The 25739-nt window shown below is 50.0% G+C and overlaps 10 protein-coding genes across 10 annotated transcripts; 4 read left to right on the top strand and 6 right to left on the bottom strand.

The window, feature by feature from the left end:
* Positions 1-242: 242 nt before the first annotated feature.
* Z518_11240 (uncharacterized protein) lies at positions 243-809 on the bottom strand (the record flags this gene model as incomplete). Its single annotated transcript, XM_013411184.1, has 1 exon — positions 243-809. One exon carries the CDS (start codon positions 807-809, stop codon positions 243-245), a length of 567 nt encoding a protein of 188 aa, XP_013266638.1.
* Positions 810-3836: 3027 nt separating this feature from the next.
* Positions 3837-5134, bottom strand: Z518_11239 (uncharacterized protein; the record flags this gene model as incomplete). The annotated part of the gene is made up of 3 exons (XM_013411183.1): positions 3837-4103; positions 4153-4267; positions 4329-5134. 3 exons carry the CDS (start codon positions 5132-5134, stop codon positions 3837-3839), a joined length of 1188 nt encoding a protein of 395 aa, XP_013266637.1.
* A 2380-nt stretch (positions 5135-7514) lies between these two features.
* On the top strand, positions 7515-8589 carry Z518_11238 (uncharacterized protein; the record flags this gene model as incomplete). Its single annotated transcript, XM_013411182.1, has 2 exons — positions 7515-8064; positions 8138-8589. 2 exons carry the CDS (start codon positions 7515-7517, stop codon positions 8587-8589), a joined length of 1002 nt encoding a protein of 333 aa, XP_013266636.1.
* Positions 8590-8945: 356 nt separating this feature from the next.
* Z518_11237 (uncharacterized protein) lies at positions 8946-10262 on the bottom strand (the record flags this gene model as incomplete). The annotated part of the gene is made up of 3 exons (XM_013411181.1): positions 8946-9128; positions 9197-10164; positions 10226-10262. 3 exons carry the CDS (start codon positions 10260-10262, stop codon positions 8946-8948), a joined length of 1188 nt encoding a protein of 395 aa, XP_013266635.1.
* Positions 10263-10895: 633 nt separating this feature from the next.
* Z518_11236 (adenylate kinase) lies at positions 10896-11874 on the bottom strand (the record flags this gene model as incomplete). Its single annotated transcript, XM_013411180.1, has 4 exons — positions 10896-11352; positions 11402-11556; positions 11610-11662; positions 11715-11874. 4 exons carry the CDS (start codon positions 11872-11874, stop codon positions 10896-10898), a joined length of 825 nt encoding a protein of 274 aa, XP_013266634.1.
* Positions 11875-13977: 2103 nt separating this feature from the next.
* Z518_11235 (uncharacterized protein) lies at positions 13978-14286 on the top strand (the record flags this gene model as incomplete). Its single annotated transcript, XM_013411179.1, has 1 exon — positions 13978-14286. One exon carries the CDS (start codon positions 13978-13980, stop codon positions 14284-14286), a length of 309 nt encoding a protein of 102 aa, XP_013266633.1.
* A 629-nt stretch (positions 14287-14915) lies between these two features.
* On the top strand, positions 14916-16044 carry Z518_11234 (26S proteasome regulatory subunit rpn-8; the record flags this gene model as incomplete). Its single annotated transcript, XM_013411178.1, has 2 exons — positions 14916-15099; positions 15149-16044. The coding sequence occupies 2 exons, from the start codon at positions 14916-14918 to the stop codon at positions 16042-16044; spliced, it is 1080 nt and encodes a 359-aa protein (XP_013266632.1).
* A 380-nt stretch (positions 16045-16424) lies between these two features.
* On the bottom strand, positions 16425-17282 carry Z518_11233 (uncharacterized protein; the record flags this gene model as incomplete). Its single annotated transcript, XM_013411177.1, has 1 exon — positions 16425-17282. One exon carries the CDS (start codon positions 17280-17282, stop codon positions 16425-16427), a length of 858 nt encoding a protein of 285 aa, XP_013266631.1.
* Positions 17283-18924: 1642 nt separating this feature from the next.
* Positions 18925-20273, bottom strand: Z518_11232 (uncharacterized protein; the record flags this gene model as incomplete). The annotated part of the gene is made up of 3 exons (XM_013411176.1): positions 18925-19723; positions 19776-20011; positions 20058-20273. 3 exons carry the CDS (start codon positions 20271-20273, stop codon positions 18925-18927), a joined length of 1251 nt encoding a protein of 416 aa, XP_013266630.1.
* Positions 20274-20984: 711 nt separating this feature from the next.
* Z518_11231 (uncharacterized protein) lies at positions 20985-25235 on the top strand (the record flags this gene model as incomplete). Its single annotated transcript, XM_013411175.1, has 1 exon — positions 20985-25235. One exon carries the CDS (start codon positions 20985-20987, stop codon positions 25233-25235), a length of 4251 nt encoding a protein of 1416 aa, XP_013266629.1.
* Positions 25236-25739: the final 504 nt, after the last annotated feature.

The raw sequence follows: 25739 nt of genomic DNA, 5'->3' as shown, positions 1-25739 counted from the left end.
CAGCCGCCGACATATGGATGCCTGATCGGACAGGTACCCATTTGAGCTTAAGGCCTTCACGGCAGGTTTTCGACTATCATTCTTCTGGGGACATGCAAGTTGATCCAGGAGAACAAGCTCATTGTCATCCTGATCACGTCCTCCAGCTCCCTTATTCCTATTCGAACCCTGTCCCTTCTTACCGCCATATTGTGTCTGTTCCTCCGACCAAAGATCGTCCTGGCCGTCAAAGGAGAAAGTCGTTATTTCTCGGGCACAGTGAGATTGCGTGTCTTCAATTCTTCATACACCGCGCTCCACGTCGCACCCGGTCCCACAGAAACGGTTGCCTTATCCGCCGCCAAGTCAATGGAATTCAAAGCTCTGATGTCCCGCAAAATGCCACCATCAATACTCGAGAACCCGGGGTTAGCGTTATGTCCGATGCCGCGAATGGCGAACGTCGCGCTGAAAAACTGGATCACCAGCAACGCCAGCGCCACCTCCACAGCGTTCTTCAACGTGACGAAACACGCGGCGGGTAGCCAGCAGTTGACCGCCCAGCTCCTCCGCTGCATGTCCTGGTATGAAATCGTCGACTCGGTCAAGTCGTCGGGCAAAATAACCGAGTCGCCAAAGAGGATGGGGAAGATCTGCACGGCTTTAGCGACACCGTCGGCCGTCGTGAACTCGATGTCGTCGCGTTTCACGTGTGTCTGCAGCTCGGTGCTGTGCTTGGAAAGGGGAATTCTATACTCGGCTGCGACATCTGAGTACCTAGGCGGCACATTATCAAGCACAGATGATAACTCGTCCAGAATGGAAGCCATACTAGCGACTCTACTCTCAGGTCGTGAATGGTTCCTGTCTGGCGTAGACTGCGCCAGCATGACGACCCAAGCTTCACATTATATTTTCTGCGTACATCACTACATTTACGCCTATCCTATCTGCCATCAGCCCTCCCCCTTCATTCCTCAAGTCTTCAGGCTTTCCAAGCCGGGTATTCCGTATGCCATCAGCCTTTCCACTTCATTCCCCAAGCCTTCGGGCTTCCTGCACAGACTATCCCCAGCAAGGCATTCGTTCCGACAGCGACTAGTCTAGTGAGGGAAGACACTGTTCTGTTCGGGTATAGGATTTTCGGTAGCGAAAATGGGGAAATCTTCTATCGTAAGAGGTTTACATTCGGGTATACAGTGGTCTGCGAGGACACATGCACAGTTCGGCGCTCTCTCACGAAAGGCTTCCGAGCGGGAGTTTTCGACCAATCTCTTGACTTTACGGCCGCAGAAGATTGGCCTTCAACTCATAGGAATCATAGCCTGGTCGCTCACGTAATAGGTGGATCTTGGTGGGTCCTGGTGGGTTGCTGTTATGGCCCATATCATTGTTGAGTAAGTGAGAGTAAAAAGCTCGTCCTGTAGTAGTGAGAATATGTCAACACAAGGCAGGAGTCGAAAAACCAAAGACTGGGCGCTGCTATCAGGCTTTACGCATAGAGAATTATTCCAGCCATGTCTCATCTACACCCAAACGTGATCCCTCCAGAACCCCTTGGGACACTATCTGCTGTTATTGAAACCGCATAGCCCTTCCCACATCGAGTATTGCTTGCAACTTGGGCTCGGATAATAATGCTGTTCAGTCCTCGAAGCGCCAAACATAGCCAAGTCAGAGAATAGACCGGCCTCGATATGGCTCGCTATGGCAACTGCAGTCTTTGCACCTTCGCCGGCACATAACTAGCATCTCCTGCTAGCCAGGCCGCGCTGGAGTATAGATGCTCGAACCAGGCTTTTATCTCCCTCAGAGAATGATGATGAACTTCAGAATAGTTCGAGAAATGATACAAAAAGTGCCAGGGAGAAAAGACGAAAAAAATAGATTTCATCGTTTTCCCTACACTCACCATGCTTCCCCAACGTTTGGACGGCGACATCGAATGGTATCAATGTTACCTGGTCCACTCTCATGGCAGAGGATTCTACGCCGGAGAGACACGACAGTATCATCACACGTATATGCGTTGGGTGCTAAAGGCATTCGACAATTTTGATATGGATCTTGGGATCCTGGCGATCGAATAACGTAAGTGACGAGACCTATCCGTCTTTGTTACTGTATCTTTTTCCACCATTATCTATGCCCCGACCTGTGGCTGACCTCGTTTGACTAGCACTATCCACTGTAAGCTGTACCCTGCTTGTATAGATACCATGTATACAATATACAAGTAAGTATTGGACCGCAACATCGATCCTTCTCAGGTGGTTATCACCGAAGACTCTGCAAGGTGTGAGTCCTCACTCCCGCAACAATCGACTAAGAGGCTGACCAGCTATCTGACCCAGGGAATGCGGTATTATCTGCTTGTTTCCGCATCATTGAAGAGAAGAATGGCCGTGAACTTCCCAATCCGGCTGATGTGATCATGCTTTTTCCCTGAGAAGAAGTTGAGAGGTGGTGCATGCTTGTTGGGCCGAATTATTTGATACGGTCTGCGTTCTGTCTTTCTAGACCACCTTCGCGAGAGATGGCTTTATCCATAATAGCATTCAAGTCGTCAGGCTGAGTTGCCAGATTCGGAAAGATAAAAAGCATCTCCGGGAGACTGGTCACTTTCCATGCTTGTTCGTGACACAAATTGATTAATTTGCCATAACTGGGGCTCCGAAAGACGCAATTAGAAGCGCAGCACGTTGCCAGACGGCAATGTCTAGGTCAGGCGGTAGCATTGATGACATGTTTGAGTTCGTCTTCCCAGGAGATATTTTGAGAACGATCTTGTTCGCCGTTGGCTGCCACATGATCAGAAATTTGAATCAAGCCCGGAGATTTGCTTCTTCAATTTTGGTTGGATCACTTTTGCATCAGCAGCTCCTCCACTAGCAAAAGTCTGCTTTCAATCTCCGAATTGGCTTGAAGGCCACGTTTGCGTCTTTCGTCTTCTCCATACCGAACTTCACAGGATTCTCCTTTATCTCTGCAATTTGTGCGACGATCAGAATCAAAAGCGGTCGAGTAATGTCGCATTGCGTTTTGCCCGCTTGTTTCCAGTCCATGCAAGACCCGACCGCTTTGCGTTGCAGCTACGCTTGGCTGGTGCCGCCGGACCTTCCGCAATGTCGATTTTTACTTTGTGAGTATACGGGGTTGTAGACGCAGACATGTCTGCTGTTTGATGGCAAGCGCGCAGAATTTGACAGTTTCGGGCCTGCACACTCTCCCTCCAAGACATCCTGAGCAAGTGTCACCCTGCCTAAATCCTAAGGGCTCTCCGAGTCCTCCCCAGTTTGACCACCCGGAGCCTAGAGTATGCATGACCAGTCTCGGCAAACGTGGAGCTTAAAGTGACATTGACTGCCATGACACGGACAGGGCAAAGCAGTTCGATCGCTGAATCCTGGCGGGCTGGAGAACGATATTAGCGCGGGGACAACCAGCACAGTGGGACTGGAGCTAGCCTAGCCTTCCGGATAATACAAGGCTGATTGGCTTTGGAATCTGAGTGGTATCAAGCAAAAGTATCACAGTGGGTTTCCAAGCTGTTGTCAACCTTGCGCTGGGGAAGGATGAGAAAAGCGGCAGGCTGCACAGAGTCATTGACTAGATGTAGTGCCCACTATCACCGTTTGACGTCCAGCGGTCAATGCAGAGAAGGAGTTTATTCCTCGGGAAAGACGACAGAGCCGAGAGAATAGATAAGAGGAGAGAGTGGTCTAATAATATGGTCTGGGGGTCGGCTTGTTGACAATGCCATTGATTGCAGCAAAAAGACGAGATAAATTTCTGGATGACTAGAGCAGTTAGAGATAACTTCACGCCGAAAGCTAGTTGCCCCCTTTTCATTTATATCATGTCTCACCGTGCTGTGACTGCCTCTTATCCACACACACCAGGATCTTGATATGTTTGTCTTTGAAGTTGATGAGCTCCTTAATCCCTTTCTCCTCCAAATCTTCCATGTCGATGCGGGATGTCACGAAAATTTTGAGCTCTTCTGGAGATATCTTTTCCTCGGCAATGGCGCTGATGACCGAATTGTAATCGCCATGCGAGTATGACAGGTCTGATTTGATGCTCTTTCCGTTGAAGAGCAACTCGTTCATGTCAATTGTTGGCTTATTGGTTGTTATCATCTGGTTCGCTCCAATGTAATGGTCAATTTACCTGTTTGCCCCAAAGTGCAATGTTGTAATATGTGCCATACTTCCGTATAGATTTGAGGCCGGTCGTCAAGGTAGCTTGCACGCCCGAAGCATCGAATGCAAAATCTGGACCAATTCTGCGACGGGCGGAGACATGTCAGCGGCTAGATCATTTGTGTCCCTGGAAAGAACACTTACCCATCGCACATTTCCTTGGATTTGGCAACAACATCGTCTTCCATAGGGTCGAAAGCGCATTGCGCCCCCAGCTTCTTAGCTTGTGCATGTCGCAATTTAGACGGCTCCGAGGCAAGAATCTTGGTGACGCCCTTGGCTTTCAAGCACAGAACTGTTGCGAGACCAATAGGCCCGGCACCGAAGACAATGACGCTGTGCTGTGAGTTGATGCCAGAATTCGAGACTGCATGCCACGCGACGGAAAGTGGCTCGATCAAGGCTCCGAATTCCAACGACATGCCATGAGGAAGCCTGTGGCAAGTAGATGCCGGAATCACTATGCTCTCGCAGAGGCCGCCCGGATTAGTTGATAAGCCGATGAAGGCTGAATTTTCACAGGTATTCCGTCTTTTGATGGAGCATGCGTAACAGCTCTCGTCGGTAAGCAACCCTTCGACTGCCACAGAGTCTCCTATTTGCAGTCCATTGACAGAAGGGTGCACTTCTGTCACTGTCCCCGAGAATTCGTGGCCGAGAGTGATAGGGAGATGATCTCCGGTGAGAGGATGGGGATGTTCTTTGGTGGGTGGGAAAATCGGTCCATGGAGATACTCATGGACATCTGTGCCGCAAATACCACACCAAGCTGGTGAAATTCGAACTTCGCCATTCTTCAGAGGACCTTGGATTGGTATATCGTCTACTCTGATGTCTTTATTTCCGTGGTAACGTACAGCTTTTACGGTCTGGGGGAAGCCGGGACTTTCGAGAGGAATGCCGCCTTCTGTATTTTCGAGCAACATTTCGCTAAAGCCAGTGTTCCCCATGTTTGGTAGACTAGGATTTTGGGCGCAATTTAACGCTTTTGATCTGATTACAGATTGAAAGACCCCGGAGAACAGATTCAGGTTCTGTATCTGGCCTGTTAGCAGATTCTATCCCTTCATCACTTTTTATCCGCACTGCATTTTCGAGTTCTGACCGACGTATGGATGAAAACCACGTGTTTGATCGCAGGGCCCAAAGCTATCACCCCTCTTTCCCGGGGTTACTCACTGCATGATACTTGGTTTTCCAAAAGACCGGAAAATGCGGCAACTCGGACAAAACCGTGCATAGACTTCGCCTTGTTGTAGCGGCGGGAAGAGAATGTATGAGCTAACTAAAACTATCTGCTAGGGGTGGCCGCTTTACTTGTATATGCTCCGACATCCTGTGTCATCGTGTCAAACTGAGTATGTATAGAGAATATGAATCGAATGCTCTATCTATCTAGCGACCGGTCCTGCCGGTTGCCGGTATTTATACATGCTTGGTTGACCCATTTTCTTCTCCTATTCCTACCCCGATATCCCAAAAAGGCGGCATTGACTACTTGTTCAACTGTCCAACACATCGGAGCCGGGCCCGGAGGGATAGCCACGGGTTTTGTGATCATTGACCGGAACTCCGGCACCGGCGAGACATGGTTCAGTAACACGTATCCTAGATGCGGTGAGTAGGCACATTCGCCAGAAAGACGGTTCTGACAAACACACAAGGCTGTGATGTCCCGTTGCATTTCTACTCGTATTCATTTTGCGTTGAATCCGAACTGGTCCTGGCCATTACGTGACCCGAACAAAATTCTTGAATGTAAGTTCTTGCTGACTCCACTTTACGAGTCTGCCGACTGACCTCGGACTTGAAGACTTGAATGGAGTCGTGGATCGATTTGATTCACGTGGACTCCTCACTCTATCGACAAAAGTCGCTGGTGCAGCTTGGAACCAACCCACGGACACATGGGAAGTCGAGTTTAAGCAGGTTCACAATGTCCATCAGTACAAGAGGAGATTTACCGTCTTGATCTCGACATGTGGAATTTTTACAACGCCTAAACATCCTCGCATCGAAGGAAGAGATCAGTTTCCAAGGTCGATCATGGAAAACGTGAAATTGGGAGTGGAACAACGACATCAATGGCAAACGTGTCACCGTCACTGAAAACGATTGCAGTGGTTGTCAAATTATCTCAACGATTGCACCTAAAGTCAAACAGCTCATGCACTTCGCTCGAAGCGAACAACGGCTTTTTGGGAGGGTAAGTTTGAACCTTTGTCTCATTTGTCGACTGCTAATTGACCTGTCTAGACAAATCCACTCTTTTCACCATTTGCCAAGTAGATTCTTCGAGTGATCCCTGGTTGGATGTGATGGACCCGGGTTGGGATACACTATCATGTCGGCGAGTTCTACTTGGAGTATATCAAGAATTCCAGATCGGAGATATTGCGTGCCAGGGTACTTAGATGCCTAACACCGCAACAACGTTGCCATTTTGCTCCGACAACATCGTCTTCATCGACGAAACCGGGGTTCAGTTGGTCGATTGGAAGCACGTTGAAGTGGACGCGATAGCCGACGCAACTGGATTTAACACACAGATGCATCTCACGCCAATGAAGAGTCTTACAAAGCATTAGAAAGATACACACGGCCGTCAGGCATACTTAGGACCTACGGTGTCCGGATTTCCAAACTGTGCCATCATGTTTGCAAGCCCGGCACACAATTCGATCATCTATACGTTGGAGGCGCGGGCATCATCCATTGCGCAAGCTTTCTTCGAACCAATTCTGACAGACGGTTACTGTTAGGAGAAGCGCAGAAGATTACAATAATAACGTGATCCAGCAGAAGCTCACCGCCATGGTGTGGCACAGAGGCTGCACAAATTGGACATTTAATGAGAACGCCGAAACTGTACCAGCTTTCCTGGATCCGTGCGCTCGTTCTAGTGAAAGCTATACTGGCACAATCTAGATCATTGATTCTGTATTCTAGCTCTTGCATTAGTGCCGTGTTCAGTATTCTCTCTCATCGTAGAACGCACGAACGGCAAATATTTGTCGACGGGGCATACATACCCAAGACGGGAAGATTGATCTCCCAAACAGGAAAAACGAAATTGTTACAAAAATCATCTAATCACTGTCTTGGCATCAACGAAAATTTGGCAAATCTACCCAAAATCTACAGCCCTGCCTAATGAAATTAAAAAACCCGGACCTCGTGACAACAAACAAGCCCGATCCTGGCTTCATTTGACTCTTCACTTTGCCAGACAAGTGTGGAAGTCTCACCCTGGTCAAGCCAGACTCTTTGCTGCGATCTCTTCAGTCAACGGTTCCTAGCACAGCAAGCCAAGGCAGCAGCAATTGAAGCATGGGAGACACCTCGTCACCACCTGCTCCAAGACAATATCAGAATTTCCGCTCTCAGATCTCGACCAACTGGCGTATCAAAGACGACTCGCCGCGTCTCGAGCAACCCCAGTCTCGGTCTCGGTATAGCAGATCCAACGGCCATCAGCACTCGAATTCTCAGTCAATTCCACATTCAGCGTCAGATGATGCTCCAGGCACCAGACTCTACGTCGGGAATCTCCCGTACACTGCACAGAAAGCGGACATTGAATCGCTATTCACGGGGCATGGATTCAAAGTGGTGGGCGTGAGTATCTCCACCGACCCTTTCACGGGAAGGAATCCGAGTTACTGCTTTGTCAATGTGGAGACGGCGGAGGAGGCAGAGAGGGCTATGACCGAGCTGAACGGTGTGGAAGTACTGGGGAGAGCGGTGAGGGTGAGCCCAGGCGTTGCAAAGCGTGAGCAGGGCCAGGGTCAAGGACCGGGACAGAATGGGAGCGGTGGGAGAGAAGCCAGAGTTAGGAACGTTGAGCGGGGCTGGGGACGAGAAACGAGGCAAGAAAGAAGTGAGTTCGCATGATTCCTTCAGACCCTTATCGCTGGGCCTCCCATCAAAGCCATGTTGACATCCCTTGTCAGACTCGGAATACAAGCCCACATTCGACCGCTGGAGCCGCACTGATGCGCCCTCGCATTGGCTAACTCCCCAGAGCGAAGGTCGGCGTCTGTACATTGGCAATCTGCCGCGAATGGAGCCGCAATCCGCCGTCGACGAAGAAATCCAATCGCTTTTCTCGACATATCTGTCCGAGTTTGGCATCGCTCCAATGGCCGTGTCCAAGCTCATTTCCCCACGCCCCAGCAAGGCTGGCGAGCCGGGCAACCACCACTACTGCTTCGTTGACCTGGAGCGGGCCGAGGACGTGGACATCGTGATTGAGAAGCTAGATGGGAAGGAAGGCCGTTGGGACGGGACGTTGAGGGTGAATCGTGCAAAGGAGCACCGAGAGCGTGGCGCCCAAGACAGAAAGGTTATTAGGGAGCAGGGTCTGAATATGGAGGACAGAAGAGGCAGTGGAAGTGGTGGCTAGAAGAAAGATGAAAGCCAGGAGTGAGTCCTTTGGGAAATTATGATGGAACAAGCAATGGGGCGGTCAATGGGAATTCTTTACGCGAGGGAGGCTTTTGTGGATAACGTAGATTGTTGATCGCGGTCGGTGCGGTTTCTTCGACGGGGTTTGACGACTTTGGTGCCGAGGGAAGACAGCAGCTGCCCGACTTACGGTTCTGCAGAGAGATGTCGTATGAAAATGGCCGTACATCCGGGACATAGACGAAGAGACACTCTGAGTCCATGAAAGACCCCAAGTGATTTCGTCGGATCTGAATAACTCCCTGTTGCACCCAAGATACAATACCTTGCGATCCCAACTCTTTGCAGTTGATATCATGTCCTGGCACCCAGTTTCACGGGATACTCTGTACTTTCAATTGCTTCAGGATATACCAAACCACCTTGCCGTCGCACCTCATCCATAATCTCCATAATAAGCGTACTTTCAGCCCATGGCATGTTTTCGGACTCTAATGCGTTTGAGAGTAATGCACGAGCTGCGGCGTCGGCTTCATACTGTGACACCACCCCGGGCTCAGTTTCTTTGACCGTTCCAAAGGTGGGCTGAGAGAAATATCACCTACCATCATCCCATGCGCACCGCCTTCAAACTCAAATCTTCGGTCAATAACTTCTCGGTTCCTATCCTTTGGAACGAGCCGGTACCTCATCGGCCTATAGATCGGTCCGTATACCTGGATCTCCCCTTGGTCGCCCTGAATCCTCACCGCTGGCACTTCCACGTCACCTTGGCCCCTTCCCGGGTCGTCACTCACGCGCATGGCGGTGGTGGCGATGGCGTGGGCTTTGGTCTTTCCACCAGGGGTCGACTTGGGGAACTCCAGGAGTATCAATGTGGATTCATCTGCGCCAGTTCGTGGTTCGGGCGTCATGCCGGTGCCGAGCACCTTGGGCCGTCCTTCTTCTCTCAATGCCGCAGGGAGAGTATGGTAAAGACTTTGAAAAATCCACGTGAGACTGTAGATGCCCAGGTCAAGAAGACATCCACCGGCAAGATCTAGATTCACCATGCGGTTTCCCAGGTCAAAGGCTGTCTCTGGCGTCACACCAATGCTCAAGTCCGAGAATACCCTTGTGACCTCGCCAATATCATTATCCATAATGTGTTTCCTGACAACACTACTCAGAGGGAAGTATCTTGTCCAGACCGCCTCCATGAAGAACAGATTCTTCTCTTTCGCTTTCTCATATATTATTTTAGCTTGTGCCGCATTCACCGTCAGGGCTTTTTCGCAAAGCACCGGTTTATTATTGCTGAGGCATAGCATTGCGTTTTGGTAGTGGTGGGAATGAGGGGTGGCGATATAAACAATGTCCACGTTGGAATCCTTGACAAGGTCTTCGTATGAACCGTAGGGTGTGCATTTGGCAGATTGGGAGGGCGCGACGACGTCGGAGATGAATCTCTCGGCGGAGGAGAGAGAGGACGAGGATGCGGTAGCCACCACAACATGTTTGATGTCCGTGACTTTGCGAGTAGTGGGATCAATGAGGAGGTCTTTGGTAAAGGTTCGTGCTATGCCACCGGTGGCTGTAGAAGCGTTAGCTGATGAATTCTTCCCAATGGAGGGTGTTGTGTGTTTCGGACCTACCTAGTATGCCCCAGTGGATGACCTTTGCCGAGGACATGGTGATCGGATCGAGGAATAGAATGCACTCGAGAATACGATCCGGCAGGTAATCCACGCCACGAGGGGGCGTATGTGAATAAATAATATCACATTGGAGGGACTGTCGCGGGGAAATCTATCAGTTACCTTTCCCACTTTTTTTTGCTGTGGGCCGAACGCGTAATGTCGAGCGAACGCGGCCATCATTCCGATTCGCCTTCCTTTCAGCCTGATATCAATTTAGCCCATTCAGCGAAGATCTCAACCCATTTCTCATGCCCTTGATGTCACGTCGGCCAAAGTCGAGGAGAAGTCGCATGCTGAAAATTGATCAAAATGTTTGGAGAAGAAATGTAGGTAACTGTTGACGGCCAGAAGCGGATGGAGAGACGTTTTCGATATTTTGAATTAGGCTCTGAAATTCGTCTCGCGATAGGCGCAAGCTTTGTACTCAAGTTAGAGACATTTTGCGCATTTCACTCACCAAGACCCAGCTTTTGGCAACCAAATCCGTATCTTGTACACGTTGGCAAACATCAAGAGTTGAAAGCATGTGATAGTCTCATTCCGGCCGCCATTCAAGAGCATTATGAGGGGTATGCAACCAATAACCACTTTTCTACCACTCTTGAATCATCGCATCGTGTTCCGGCTATCGCAATCCAATCTTGCTCAAGATACTGCCCGAAGAAGAGGTAGCTTTGGTATCCCCGAAAACGCCGAGAATGCTCTTCCACACCAGATCAGGCTCTTGACTGGCATCAATTCCGGACCAAATTCCCTTGGTTTTGTAGTATGCTACCACTGGGCTCGTCTGCTGATGATAGGTACCGAGTCTCTTCTTCAGAGTTTCGGCATTGTCGTCGGTTCTTTGAATCAAAGGCTCACCGGTCACGTCATCCTTCATGGGCTCCTTGGGTGGATTGAAAACCTTGTGATAAGTTCGTCCCGAGGCAGGATGGATCAATCGACCAGTGATACGAGAAACGAGGAGACCGTCGTCGATTTGAAGTTCAATAGCATGTTTGAGAGGCTTGGATTCGGCGGCAAGCATGGAATCAAGACCCTCAGCCTGTGCGACGGTTCGTGGGAAACCATCGAGAATGAAGCTAGAATGTGTCAGCAGCGACGACGGGGCGGAAAGGTGGTAAGCCAAACCCATTGGCGCATTCCCGGTTGGTATCCAACTCATTCTTGATCATGTTGATCATGATATCATCACTGACCAGGCCGCCTTGATCCATGATCTTTTTAGCTTCTCTTCCAAGAGGTGTCTTCTTAGCGACCTGAGCTCGAAGCATGTCACCGGTGGCCTATCACGGAATTAATCGCAGGTGACAGAGGGGAAAGCCAGGTTACCGCATACCAAATGGCAGATACAGTACTTGTCTTTAATCCGAGGAGCTTGTGTGCCTTTGCCTGCGGAAGATCATCAGTAAACGCGTAGAATCGGAGTTGGTTGTAAACGCACCTGCGCCAGGAGGGCCGATGAGGATCATGCGCATAGACTCTGCGACCGAAGGTTTGCTCCCTCTGCCTTCGATCCGCCGCTCCAGCTCATGAATCCGGGCTTCGAGTTTATGAAATTGATCCTTCAGGTCGGCGACCTTTTCGTCGGTGATTGGAGCCATGTTGGAAGATGGCGTAAGGGAAGGGGACCTGACCAAGGTCGACGAAAGAACAACACCTCCGGAGAAGTCTGGTATAGGGAGTAGGAGAGAAGTGAGGAAACGAAGAGAGAGGCGAGGAAGAAATAGGGCCCGACGCGGTGGAAACTACCTGGGAACAGCTCTGCAGCTGCTCTCAGATTCCTCCGCTCCACCGAACTTACCGGCGTCAATTCGGAACCGCCAAGAAGACACGTTTTTCTCAGCTTTTTTGAGTTCGAGCCCAAGCCCGCGTTTCCATCATCCACGCCCCGTGGCTGACTACTCCCACCAGGCCCGGGAACACCCTCGGCCCTGATCGAACACGCCTGCGCCTGCCCCTTCTGCTCTGGACTTTTCTGCGCTGTCGGCAAAAATTGGGTGAGAGGTCTCCCTGTTGTGCCCGAGATTCAATCGCCGTATATCCTGCCTTACTAGGTACCATTGCCACAGCAAATGCAACCAACACAGACTCGATTTGGATAAAACCGAATCCCTACACCTTGATGGTGTGAATTTTATTTGGTGGGACAAGATGGGTCGGAATACGACAAGAACATAATCTAGCATTGCGACACTTGTTTCCTCAGTCGCTTTTACTGGAATTCTCAAATTCACGTTCCTTACCTTTCTTCCTTTCTCTTTTCTTTTACACAAGTAGACGACTCCGCCGCCTAACGAGTCTTGCGTCAGGATCGCGGGTTTATTGCCTACTCGGGACCTGCTAGCTTCCATTCATCCCGGTCTATGCTTGATCATGTATGTCCTTTAGAACTCTACCATTGGGACCTCCTCGCGAGCGCTGCATTGGTTTTTTCGACAAGACTGCGGCCGTCGGAGGTCACATGGAATATGATTTCTTCGCCAAACAATGCTCCCATTCCTCTTATAGAAGTACACAGTGATCTCGCACATGCCACAGAAATTCATGAAGATGAGGTACATTCTCCATGTTCTGCGTAACTTCTCGGTTAGTTTGGGCCAATCATGTCTGCAAGAAGGCAGAAACAGATTGACATGTTTCTAAAAGCCAGTGGACCAGGCAAAGCCAATTCCTTTAAGCGCGACGTGTGGTTGGCAAGGCCACCGAACACCATACAATTGATGGTGCGTCAATAAACCGAAACCGCACAATGACGAGGAAGATGCAGCCCACCGCTGCGCCATTGCCTGCCTGGTTGTTCATTCTCAAATACTGTCGTTGGAGAAATGCTTCGACAAGAAGATTGATGGCAAGGGACGGGAAGTCAATCATTTGAAAACTTCAAACACTAGTCAGCAACCTGTTGCAGAACGTCCGGGGCCAGGAAGCTTAGAGGATAACCTTCATCTTCCAAATTTGTCCATAGTAAAACAAGCAACGAAGCGGCCGCAGTACCGACAATCGTATGGATGCCTATCAGCCGTCAAGTCAGCCCGCTTTCACCCGGTGGTTGCGATCGACAATTCAGGCGCAGTACTCACTGTATATCAACAAAGGCACGACACCTTTGAGACCCAGTGTCCCCAAGATTCGAGCCAGATAGTCGGCAATCCCATTGACCTAGCCAGAAATTTAGTTCAATACCGATAGAGATGTTCTGAAAACTATACACCAGTTGCTTGGGACGCAAACTTGCCTCAGTCAGCTGTGCCAGTTCCACCAATTATACAAGCTGGGGAGCTTACATTTTAAAGAGAGCAAGAAAGGATGGACGACGTCAACTAGGTACGATGAACATTCAAATATACCCTACTTTTTACTCCTTGTCGTGCTCCACCTGAACTCGAATTTGAATGAATTCCGCTTGAGCTGAAGTGCTGCTTCGTGTCTGCCCGCCCAACAAAGATATCTAGGTGACCCGGTTTTACAATTTAGTTTACGGAGATTTCAGCCTCAAAGGTATATGCGCCAACCTGAAACGAATGGTAGGAGGACAAGCAGCTATAAAGGGGTTTACAGCAGCCAATATCAGAGGCAGGCGCCACTGCGTCGTAAGATTCTCTGCATAGGAAGTGACAACTAAGACCCATGCATCGCTGTATTGTGTTAGCTGGATCTGAATACTTTTCTGAGGTATTTACGCAACATATTCAAGTCCAAATCCCATGACCGTCATCTCGGACATCAGTCCACGGCAATGTGGTGGTGACGCTTCGGTCAAGTACAGCGCAGTCCATCCTGCTCCGATCAAAGAGAACAGGGATGAAGCGCCTTATGCTGTTTTCCGACCAATCCAGTCAGCCAACCAGCCGTGGAAGATTGACCCAAAGTCCCAAGACGTTGAAAGCGATGGTCAGCGCATATTCTGTGAGGACTTTAGTCAGTCTCGAACACCCCAAGAATATGCCTTCAAACTATGCCCTTGGGGATACAGTCGATCTGGAAAATCTCCCTGGAAAGCGGTTGGGAGGTAGTTTGACATGGAGTGACGAGTGTCCCCTCGGTATGTGAGTGACCTCAAATTTTTCTGACCTGGTCGCCCCATTTTCTATACGCAACAGGGTTTCAACTGATTCTGCTGTGTCCCGCAACGGCTCGACCTAGAAGTCAAGTCCTGCAACCAGGCGATGCGGTAGTGTCTGGGCTCAACGATGAGCTGGAGAAGGCGACATATGATTTGGTCAACAAGGGACAGAGCCTCAAAGGGAAAGATGGCTTGTTGGATAGATTGCCCATCCGTACGAATAACTGGCGGTAACAATGGAAACTGAATGGAACTTCTCGAGAGTGGGTAGGGAACCATGTGAGCATCGATGGCTCCGTGTTGTACGGATAAGCATGTGCTCAAACATGCGATTATCGGACAATTGTTTCCTAGGCTGCGAAGAGGCGCGTCCTATGCTCAAAATAATCGACAGAATTTGTACCACCATACCTTACCAAATCTTTCGTTTGACACTTGATACTTTCACCGATCGGCGCATCGGTGGGCTGAAATTTTCACTCCAAATATACCTTCGAATTGTTCTCTGCTCGTTGGCCTGTTTCCTCCAGTCTCGCTCATCTCGACCAACTCGTACTCCCTCCCCCAGTTTGCGCCATCATGCCTGCCACAACAGCGGAGACACTCTCTCTCGTGAGCAGGCAAGTGTCAGTCGCCCCTTTGGTTCTTCTCTCAGCTGCCGATCATTACGGTCGATCGGCCAAGGGCACTCGGAAGCGAGTAGTTGGCGTTCTTTTGGGTCAAAATGATGGTAAAAACGTTCGAGTATCGAACAGCTTCGCGGGTTTGTCGCGCCCGATCGATGTTGATAGATCACCCCTAACGTATAATAGTACCGTTTGAGGAAGATGAAAAAGATCCATCCGTGTGGTTTCTCGATCACAACTACGTCGAATCCATGCGAGAAATGTTCAAGAAGGTCAATGCCCGTGAGAAACTCATCGGCTGGTACCATTCGGGCCCCAAGCTACGAGCATCAGATTTGGAGATCAACGAACTGTTCAAAAAATACACCCCGAACCCTCTCCTCGTCATCATCGATGTCCAACCAAAAGAGGTGGGAGTTCCGACCGATGCATACTTTGCAATCGAGGAGATCAAGGATGACGGCACCACTACAACGAAGACCTTTGTGCATACTCCTTCGATTATTGAAGCCGAAGAAGCAGAAGAAATCGGGGTGGAGCATCTTCTCCGAGATATTCGTGATGTTGCGGTCGGCACACTTTCGTCCAGGATCACACAACAATTACAGTCGCTACAAGGCCTTCACTTGCGATTGCGAGATATCGGCGCATACTTGCAAAAGGTCCTCGACGGCGAATTACCCATCAATCATGCCATCCTCGGAAATCTGCAAGACATCTTCAACTTGCTACCGAACCTAACTACCCCTCCAGCCTCCCGACCCAACGGCAAGAACCAAATCGAAAACAGCGAGTTAGCGCGCGCCATGAGCATAAAGACCAATGATCAACTTATGACGATATACCTCAGTTCCCTTGTCAGAGCAATCACCGCATTCCATGATCTCATTGATAACAAGAATCAAAATCGACAACAACAGGAGGAAAAGGATGCCAAAAAGGATGAGGCGGAGAAGAAAGAAGGCGAAAAGGAGAAAGATAAGGACGAAAGGAAGGCTGGCGCGAACGGAACAGTGAACGGTGACAAGAAGGAAGCCGAGGAGGCAGGAAATGGAAAAGGAAAGGGGAAGAAGAAAAGCTAGGTGACATGATAGTGTTGAAACCTCGGAGTTGAGCAAGGCGTTCAAAAGGTTTGCGCCCATGTACAGCACGGCAAAGCATATCATGCCATAAGACCCAGCATGGAAGATGGACACCGACTCATACAAGTCAGCCGAGTCTGGTTTTCATCTTGTTTCGAATCGCACGCCGCGGCCGAACCAAAGACTTATCTCTGCGGTGCACAGTGAATCCGACCGCTTGCCGTCCTTTTTACATATCTTGAAATCTCGTTCACTAGATCAGGCTTTTTGGTTGTTGGCCAAGCTGGATTCTTTTTTCTCCTCCCTTTTGGGTCTTGAAAGAACAAGACGGGGCCTCCTCCGTCGATAACTTCCCCCAAATGAATCCGACACCCAGAAGGTTATCCAGTTCCAAGCGCTCCCCAACCACCCCCCCAACCTGCTAGCTCGTCTCTACTGACCACAGTTTCTCTAACACCGTGGTTGAAGAGCTTGGGTGCCGCTTTTACCAATACTGCGGCAAGGATGTGTTTGCAAGACGGCGTCGAGGAGTGTACATTAGTCGCTACGCCCCCGAATGACCATGATTCTTTCTCTAAAGTCGTAGGCTCGTGCATATGATCAACCTGGGAGGCCTTGCTTGCGATCTCACCTTCGTCATTATAATGCATATTCAGCGCCTGGAAAGCAGAGACGCTGAAAGCGGGGCAGCTGCAATTCCAGCTATCGAGATGAACTTCGTAGAACGTCGCGCCAGGATTTGCATTACGGGCATGGTACCTCGCCAACGTTGTCACTTTGCTGGGATGACTGTGGATGTAGTACACCTCGCACATGTCTGAACGGGACTCAACCTTAAGTTCCTTGTTCAGCATCTCGCATTTTTCGGCAGTGTCCACGTCGGCGTCCTCGTCCCTCGCGGCTCCTCTCCGACCCGGAGACCTCGGCGGTAGATTTTGGGTAGTAAGGCGTGTTACTAGGCGTCTATCCAGCAGGTCCAACGCCGGGAGTAGTTCATGTGGGAACAAAACATGTAGAGTAAGGAATAGAGAGCGAGCGTGTTCGGCGTCGGCCGGAGAAAGGTTGTAGAGGAGGCTGTGAACAGGCTCGGATGTAAGAGAAAGTCTCGGAGGCTCAGCTTGAGTCTTATGTGAAGACGAAGAATGTGAAAGAGGCGTAAGAGTCGAAAGGCCGTTGAAGATAGAGGTCAGCATCGTACAGGAGGATGCAGGCGTTAATCTGGTTGACGAGTTGTCCATAGCGGATGGAAGAGCTAGTTTTCAAGTTCAAATACCGACTGGAGTCTTCTTTCACCACGCATATACATGAGGTTGTCGGGGCCACACTGGCAGATCTAGGAATTGTGTGAGTTTGTCTGTCCGGGTGTGGCTAAGTGATTCGGGTGTCTGGAAATATTATTGAATATCTTACAGTTCTCACCCCCACGCCGCATGCTGGATGCCAAGTTAAATATGAGCAATTCAGTATGTTGAGCACGATCAAGTTAAGAGCCCAAGGCATAGAGCTGTTTACACAGATGCGAAGTGTCTTCGATTATCTAGTGCTGTGGAAACGTCCAAAGCTTCTGGTATCTGGTCTTGGGCATCACTGATGTCTATCTGATTTGGCCTATCTTCATTATACCGACCACGCCGAGAGGCACCTGGACCGCGTCCACAATCTGCACACTCCCATACTTGTCCATAATTTGACCCCCATACACTGCAAGGATCCATTTCCAGTATGGCTTCATTGAACGGAACGGACTGACTATTCCGCAAGAATCTTTCACACTTCGAGCGGGGCCGGCCAACTTCTCGTTTCCTTCACATTGAATTCCTTGGGAACGCTGAGCAGCTGCTCATAAGCATCCCCAAGGTGGCGGGATCGAAATTCTCTGAATCTCAGATACTCCTCTTTCGACATGAACTTGGAGCCATAGTTGATCTTCGTTTGTACGGACTGCCATGGCGTTCGAATTCTGCTTTTGCGGCAATGTACGCCCTTTCGTCAGCTTGGAGGTGCGTGGCTAAAATCTGCTCTGAGGACTTGCAAATCGTTTCTCGCATGCAATATAGCGGCACCAGTGGATTGCGCAATTCTAAGCCACCCATCCGAATCGGCCAGTACCATACTCCATCTGGTATATTTTTAACTCCGAATCTCTCACCGGCCAGTTTTGCCAGATAGTCAGTGACCGACCCGTTAGGGAAAACTGCGTTCAGGATCCGTACGAATGTGTCAATCACGTTGTCGATGTGTTCTCTCCCGAATGCATATGAAGGCCTGCCGAAGTTATTGCTGAAGAATCGAGCCAAATATGCATTGTACGCTTGAATGTATGCGAAGATCGAGGTACAATGTGATAACTGCAACTTTGATGTGCTCATTAACCATTTCCTGATTGATTACGAACCGTGGTGCGGCGGCGTCTAGGCGCAGAAATCCCCATCGAACATCGCCTTTAGGCAGGCGAGTCCTTCTAGAGACAGTTCTCTCATCCTCCGGCTCCATGTCCGTGTCGTCGCTCGACTCAGCAGTCTGTCGAGAGATGGGACCTTGGTCAAATATGACTGAGCCTGTCTTTTCTGGATTAAACTCCACACCCATGACTGAAGCGAAGTTGGTCATTGTCTCCCAGCCACCCCAGAACCAAAATCATCGTGAAGGCGGTAAAGGTAGCTCTGTGTAGTTTGGTTGACCGCGAAGTCCATGACGAAGAGAATGATCTCTCCAAATACGTCACTGAGTGCATGAGACATTGGGACACCTCGTTGACGAACTTGAAATTGGCCTCCCGGACCGTCCTGGACGAAACGCATTGGGGCTTGGAGAAACTTCCGAAAGAAGTCGATCCAAGGTCTGCCCATTCCAAAGAATTCAAGAACCACGAAAATGGTGTCATGAGGAAGAGAGGGACCAAACCACTGGAAATCGGACCGAATGACCGTGGTGAGAGATACCGGGACGCAGATGCTTGGCAATGAGAGCCTCAGTGATGAGAAGATGAAGCAGGCTTTGTTTGATTTCGAGAGGGCTTTTCCTTGATTGCTTTGGAAGCTCGTCATCCTCATCTCCATAACCCCGAGTGCCTTCAGACTCTACCATTGGGAGCTGCGTGAGAAAATAGTCTTCTTTGTACTGAGACCAGCGTCTTTGATCCACGGTATTGAATGCTACATCAGTCTCGTTTAGGAAATACAAACGCCGGTCCTGGTCAATCTTCGGGATGTTTCTGGTTGCGGTCTTCCAGGCCAAAGACTGAAAGAAGTTGGTCAAACAAGACTTGAAATGGATAGTCCATTTCATACCAATTGAGTGTAGCAACAGCGCGTCGAGAACATCTTCATCCATAAAGACTCGATATTTGCCATTCAACTGTCGACGTTGTTCGACGGGGATGGCACCGTGGATCGTGGTCCATTTCCACGTTTCAAGGGAGGAGAATCTCATGTTGAGGACATCGGCGACTTCTTGAAGGACCACCTTGTTGTTTTGGAAGGATTTCAAAGTGGCAGTTCTTTCTCCAGACAGCAAATCGGTCTGAAGAACTCCTTGAACGGTGGATTCGATAAGAGAAGGGCTAAAGAAGTCGCTGGTACGTTGGAGCAAATCTCCGTACGTTTTGGTACTAGTCTCGATCTCCTTGAATGCATTTGAGACTGCTTCGTCATTCTTGAATAATTGATTGAGATAGTCTCTGATCTTTGACTCATTTATATGGGGCTTTGGAAAAGACCAAAGACTCCCACTGAGCTCGTTGTTCATGCATCTCCTTTCGACCAACACTCTCAAACGAAGAATCCTCCATTACGTCCTGTGCCGGTTGGTCTGCACGTGAACTTTCGGAGCTGGAGAGCCACTCAGTAACTAGCTCAGAGAAGAATTGAGCACGTTCGCGTTGGACGCTTTCAAGCTCGAGGTCTTTGAGCAAGTCGGTTTGCATCCTTCGAACTAAATCGGGAGTAAATGCTGGATCTTTTCGGGCCTGGCGGAGAAACAGCTGTTGATTTCGAGGACAAAGAGCTCTCGACGCCAGAAAAATCGTCATCCATCACTTGGACTCCAGCATGACGGTAGCCCGCATTGAGGAGGAGGGCTGTCTTTTCGAGATCGTCAGTTGCTGGCTCAGCGTCGTTGAGAGCCTGGTTTTTGAAGGCTTCAAACTGGTCTCTTTGTTTTCTGAGCTCCTGGATCTTGGTTGAGGTGACAGAACGAAGTGTCTCGGGAAGGGCAGCGGACAACGCCATGTCGTATTTGATGGTCACAGGATGATAAACTAGTGAAGAATGGTACCTGAATATCGATGACGAAACGAAAATGAATGTAGAGAGTGACGGGACCTGCTCACTGTGACGGTTATGATAGCGGGAGGATATGAAACAAAAACAGACTGAACCTTCACCCACAATGAAGAGAGCGGCTTGGAGGAAAAGGGGGGGGGTAGAGGCCACGAAGCAAACTAAGACTGGGGTCCTTTATGCCATGAGGCTAGGCAACAATGAGTAAATAGTGACTCATTGCGACTCACTCTGATGCTGATCGGAATTCTGTTCCCACATGTCAAGAAGGCATTATGAATCCTGATCAGTCTGATTAGATTTGCCGACGAGTGGAAAAGGAGCTGCTGAGGTGTCGCCTGGAACTTGGAGCTGAAACCGAACCCGGTTGACCGACTTCCGGCGTCGAATTAAGCTCGCCGGAACCGAGCTTGGCTATAGCGGAGCATTTCTCATAGTGCTGCAGCTTCCGTCATCTGCCGCACGCAATACTTCGCCGTATTTTCTTGTATCGGCCTTGACGGTAATAAGTTGCAATACACACCAGATTATCTTTCCCTCTCAGATGCCAGATTTCTCCGCTGACTATGCGGTTGTCGACCCAGAGAAGAACTCCGACACACGGTCTGGCACAATGAGCTCTCCCAGGCTGTTCCATTCTGCGCGACCTCTCCCTGTATCATGGACGGCGCAGATTCACCCTCCAATTCCAAAGTAATTGTTCAATGTGCCGATCCTCACCATCTATTCGACAACCTCGAGCCCCGTCTATCGGCTAGAAGCCCTCTGAAGAACCTCCATTGGAAATCCCCGAAACGCCCTCTTCGATCCATCTCCAATTTAAACATCTCCCTCACCCGAGAAGACAAATCAGTGGGACCGCAATCCAATGTCCGCAGGCACCAGATTCCCGGTCTGCGCGAGACGCCTTATGTCAAACTATACCTGCTGCGGTGCGATGACAAGGAGACATACAAAGAGAAGGCCAGGAAAGATGTCCGCCAATGGGTCAAGGCACAGACACCTGGTAATGACGGGAAGTCTACGAGCAAGACCCAAGAGGATCATGACGCTTTCGAATGGTTGATTGTCCATGTGGTGCTACCGAATACCCCCGCGGCCAGTCAACCAAGGTCATTCAAGAGCATATCGCTGGAAACCGCAGATAGCACCGACAGCGTTAACAGCAAATCGAAATGGTCAGGCAAAAGTTCATCTACGATTTTGGACAAATTAAAAGCCGATTTCAACAGCAGCTCCAAGTCACCCATCAATCGTGTGGCCCAAGTTCGGCTTTTGGAACCCAACGACAAATCTACCCCACTTACGCCAGCCGAACTGGAGGAACAATGGCAAGATCTGGTCGAGTGTTTGAAGGCATGTATCCTCCGTTCGTTTGATGCCCGCGTATCTCAGTACGAAGCCGATATTCGAGAAAGGGATAGCCAAAGGAACTTGCCCGGTTGGAATTTTTGTACCTTTTTTGTTCTGAAAGAGGGCCTAGCGAAAGGGTTTGAGAGTGTGGGCCTGCTTGAAGATGCTCTGGCTGTCTATGACGAGCTCTCTCTAGGTCTCGATGGCTTGGTCAAGGACCAGGCTCAGAAGCATGACAATGATGACAGTGGGGCGCTTCTCAGCTTCTCGAAAGAATCAAAGTCGCTTCTGCGAGCGGCCCTTGATCCCGAAACTCGGCCTGTTTCTCCCCAGAACCTCGACTCGAATTGTGAACTGGAACATATCCTTACAGCTGATCGCCATTCCTTCCCCTTTGATGCTGAGCGGAAAAATTATCGGAATCTCATCCTTTCAAACGATGTTTCGGCTCTAGATCTCCGAATATATCTCTTCACCCGAGAAATGGAGATTCTCACCAGACAAGGGCGAGCAGACCTGAATGCAAGTGAATTGACAAAAACAGGCGCCAACCTGAATGTGATTGCAGATCTCACCGAACGAGCGGTCCAGTTCATCAATCTGGCCGCCCGTAGCCTCCGTCTTGAACTTTACAGTGCATGGGGAGGGCAAGAAGGCCTCACTTCCGAGGAGCTTCTCACGCAACGCACAGTGACTGGCAATATTGTCTCCACCTGGGAATGGCGTGCCGTGATGCAAATACTGGGATGGGTCGTCCCGCTACTTGGCATGAATTTGGAGTACGGCACTGGAACGCTCACTATCGATGCGCTTGAGCTAGTCGACGCAAAGGCAACAGATCAAGCCGCTGAGACCCATTCCAATGTGCAGAGGTGGTCACTCACCCCTGATCCGCGTTTGTCCTCTCGCGAACGATCTCAAGAACGCAATAATAGAAACTCAGTCATGCCCAACGGAGCACATTCGCAACAAGTAATTTCCCGTCGCCCTGGCTTTGAGAGACTTGCGTTGTGGGTCTCGAAGCTTGTAATCATGGCGAGAAATACCATGGAAACCCTGGAGATCGTTCGACCGTGGGTGACGGAGATGAAGCGAATCACCTTGAACTCAGCCAAGGAGAACTACATGAAGGCAGCAAACGGTGACCTGGAGGTGCACTCAAATTCGGATAAAGGGGACGATAATCCCACCTCTAGTCACAAGGAATTGATAGCGGGCCTGGAGTCAAGTACCCTGATGGCGGCAGCAGCATCCAAGTCCACTTTCTTGACTCTGTACGCTTTGCTGTCAACTTTTGCATTCAGAATTATTACTCACACAAAGAGCACAACCACGAGGCAACAAATCTTGATAGATCTCGTGCAAATGGAGTATGCGCAAGGTCATCACACCGTTGCCGCTCGGTATCTTCAGAGCATCCTCGGTCAGTTGCCGCGACCGTCGTATCGTCCCGCAGACGGGCATCTCCTACGAATGTATGCCGATTGCTTGAGGCATCTGGACAAACCAAACGATCGTGCTCGATGTCTCATCTCTTGTCTGCAGTGGATTTCGCGAGGACCATTTGGCTCTTCGTTTGGAATTTCTTCAAGCACAAAACAGCATTATGCGGACCAGCTTTTCGAGGTTGTAGCAAATGTTTCGGCGATCACATTGCCTTTGACAAACTTGTTCCACATTAGCAGTGTTTCAAGAACGATCTCCCATCACCAGGGCAAAGACGGTTTCATGTTGTCCGTTGATCTTCGCCCTTTGTCGGGTATATCGACCCCACCTCTTGACGATATCAGGTTGCGACTCGCCTCCAGAGATGGCAATGAACCACAGCACATCCACTTAAAACTTTTCAAGAAAGTCCCGATTGAGGCAGATGGCACAAAGGTTCTGTTGGAAACTGCCACGACTACTCATGGTTGGTATACTCCCGACGAAGTTGAGGTCCACATCGGCAATATGAGACTGGTACATCATTTCGCTTCAAGTCACAGCGACGAGTCAGCACCCTCGGATGAATTCTTCGGTATTGGATCTCAAATTGTTCCGCTCCTGGTCTACCCGTGCTATCGGTGCCTGGAAGTCAGAATTATCCCTTCACCTGTCTTTCATCTCGCGGAGATGCGTCGGTTTTGGGTCCAGATAAGGCCCGGTCTTAATACTATCAAACAATGCAAACTGCGGTTGAAGACCGCGACCGCAGGATTGAGACTCAACATTCATGACTCGAAGCTGTTGGGTGACAATCAACCGTCCTCAACTTCACTGCGTACAGTGCGGGAGGGAGACGTCCTGATGATTCTTCTGGAAAACATGGAATCTGAATGCACGAAGGAGATTGAAATTCCCTATACAATGGAGATCCAGTCTGAACCCTCTGTCACGATACGAATAGATGCCAACTACGAGACCGACCGGGGAACCTTTACTTTGTACGACACGGCGGTTGTAAATATCATCTTGCCAGTTACTGTGAATGTTCAAGATGTGTTTAGAAGTTCGTGCATGTACTCTCGGTTTACAATCAGTCCATCTACCTTGGTCCCTCTCCACCTAATCAGCTGCAAGCTCGAGGACAATGAAGCGTATGATGTGGTTCTGGGTGGAGGCCTTGATCAAGGAGCAGTGGTGTTTCCCAAACACCCAGCCAGTTGGACTGTTCGCCTTGTTCCAAAGCATGATAGCATGGTCAGCTCGACTCAACGGCTGACTCTGACGGTTGATTTTCTCTCGCTGGATGACATCATCTTGACCGTGCTCGAAGAAGATTTTACGTCGGAGGTACTAAAGACCCCATATGCCTATGCGGCGAGGTTGTTGGTCTCGCATTTACTGAACCGCGTTCGAACCACGTGGACCGAGCAAGATCTGGAAGTTGCCGGACTGTCCCAAGAGATTGAAATATGGAAAATGGAAGATGCGGACTGGGACTCTGTGCTGTGGGCGTTCGACAGAAAGACCAGAGCGGGAATTGAGGGTTGGCTTCAGTCATGGCATCGTCGAGTGGAACCGATCAAATTTACATTTGCGAAAACTACGCGACGGCAGCTCAGACTCCATGTCGATGTTAACCCGCCTCCGGTTCTCGTGTCCGCCTCATTAGAGGTGGAGGGCTTGAGCCGCCCAGCACGATGCACCGCACGCATTGGCCAGCCAATGATGGCCGAACTCATTTTAAGACTGGCCAATTCGAGGGAGACCGAGGTGGAGGGATGGTTCGAAGTTGTGGCTCCGTCAGACTCATGGTTGATCGGAGGGAGACGCAAAGGCAGTGTTCAATTGAGCAGGGAGCCGGTTCAGATTCCGCTTGTCCTGTTTCCTCAACGCCTGGGACCCGTTCTACTTCCCACAATCACGGTCAAGTGCCGCAAACAGACCAAGAGCAGCAGCGGAGGAGCTGATGGATGGACAGAAGTGCCAGGCGATGTATACAATGCGAAACTCGGTCGAAGTATTCCTGTCACACCCAATCTACGCAGCACGACAGTGGAAGTATTTGGGGCGATTCCAGATGAAGGTATGGGGAGGCTTGTGAGCAGCGAAATGCGTGACGGAAGAGACTGAGGTGTTTCCATGGTATTTAATCCTTGTCGGGAAGACCACGGGATTCAAAATACCGTCCAGAAAGATGGACCTGTGACCAATTTTCCACGGCTCACCGAGCTCCAATGCGGCCCTGGGTCTGGAGCCAGGAACCTAGATCTGGATCTGCAGGCACAGCAGACTGGTTCTTTTCCAGAAAGGCCCATTCCGTAGCTTCCCTTTCAGGGTCCACGGCACGAGCCGACAGCTTAGTCTAATTATGGCATGGCGACGTAAAGCTTGGCGCTTACTGGTGGGATGACGACATCTTGCTTCAGCTTGCGGCAGGGGGCTTCACAGGAGCCCACTCTCGGCGGGATGCTAGCAGGGCTTTGACCGTCTCAATTCCCCAACAAAAAAAAGGTTTACTTTTCGTGGAGCTCCGAATCTCTCCTGCAACAGCCAGAGCTCAATCAAGCATCCAGCTCGCGTCGTACCCAGAACTGAAGACTTGTTTCCCACCCCACCCCCTTCTCCCCCCAAAAA

The sequence above is a fragment of the Rhinocladiella mackenziei genome (assembly GCF_000835555.1).
Source record: "Rhinocladiella mackenziei CBS 650.93 unplaced genomic scaffold supercont1.12, whole genome shotgun sequence".
Taxonomy (NCBI): domain Eukaryota; kingdom Fungi; phylum Ascomycota; class Eurotiomycetes; order Chaetothyriales; family Herpotrichiellaceae; genus Rhinocladiella; species Rhinocladiella mackenziei.
The sequence above is the reverse complement of the archived record's forward strand: the minus strand, read 5'-3'. Positions and strand labels throughout refer to the sequence as shown.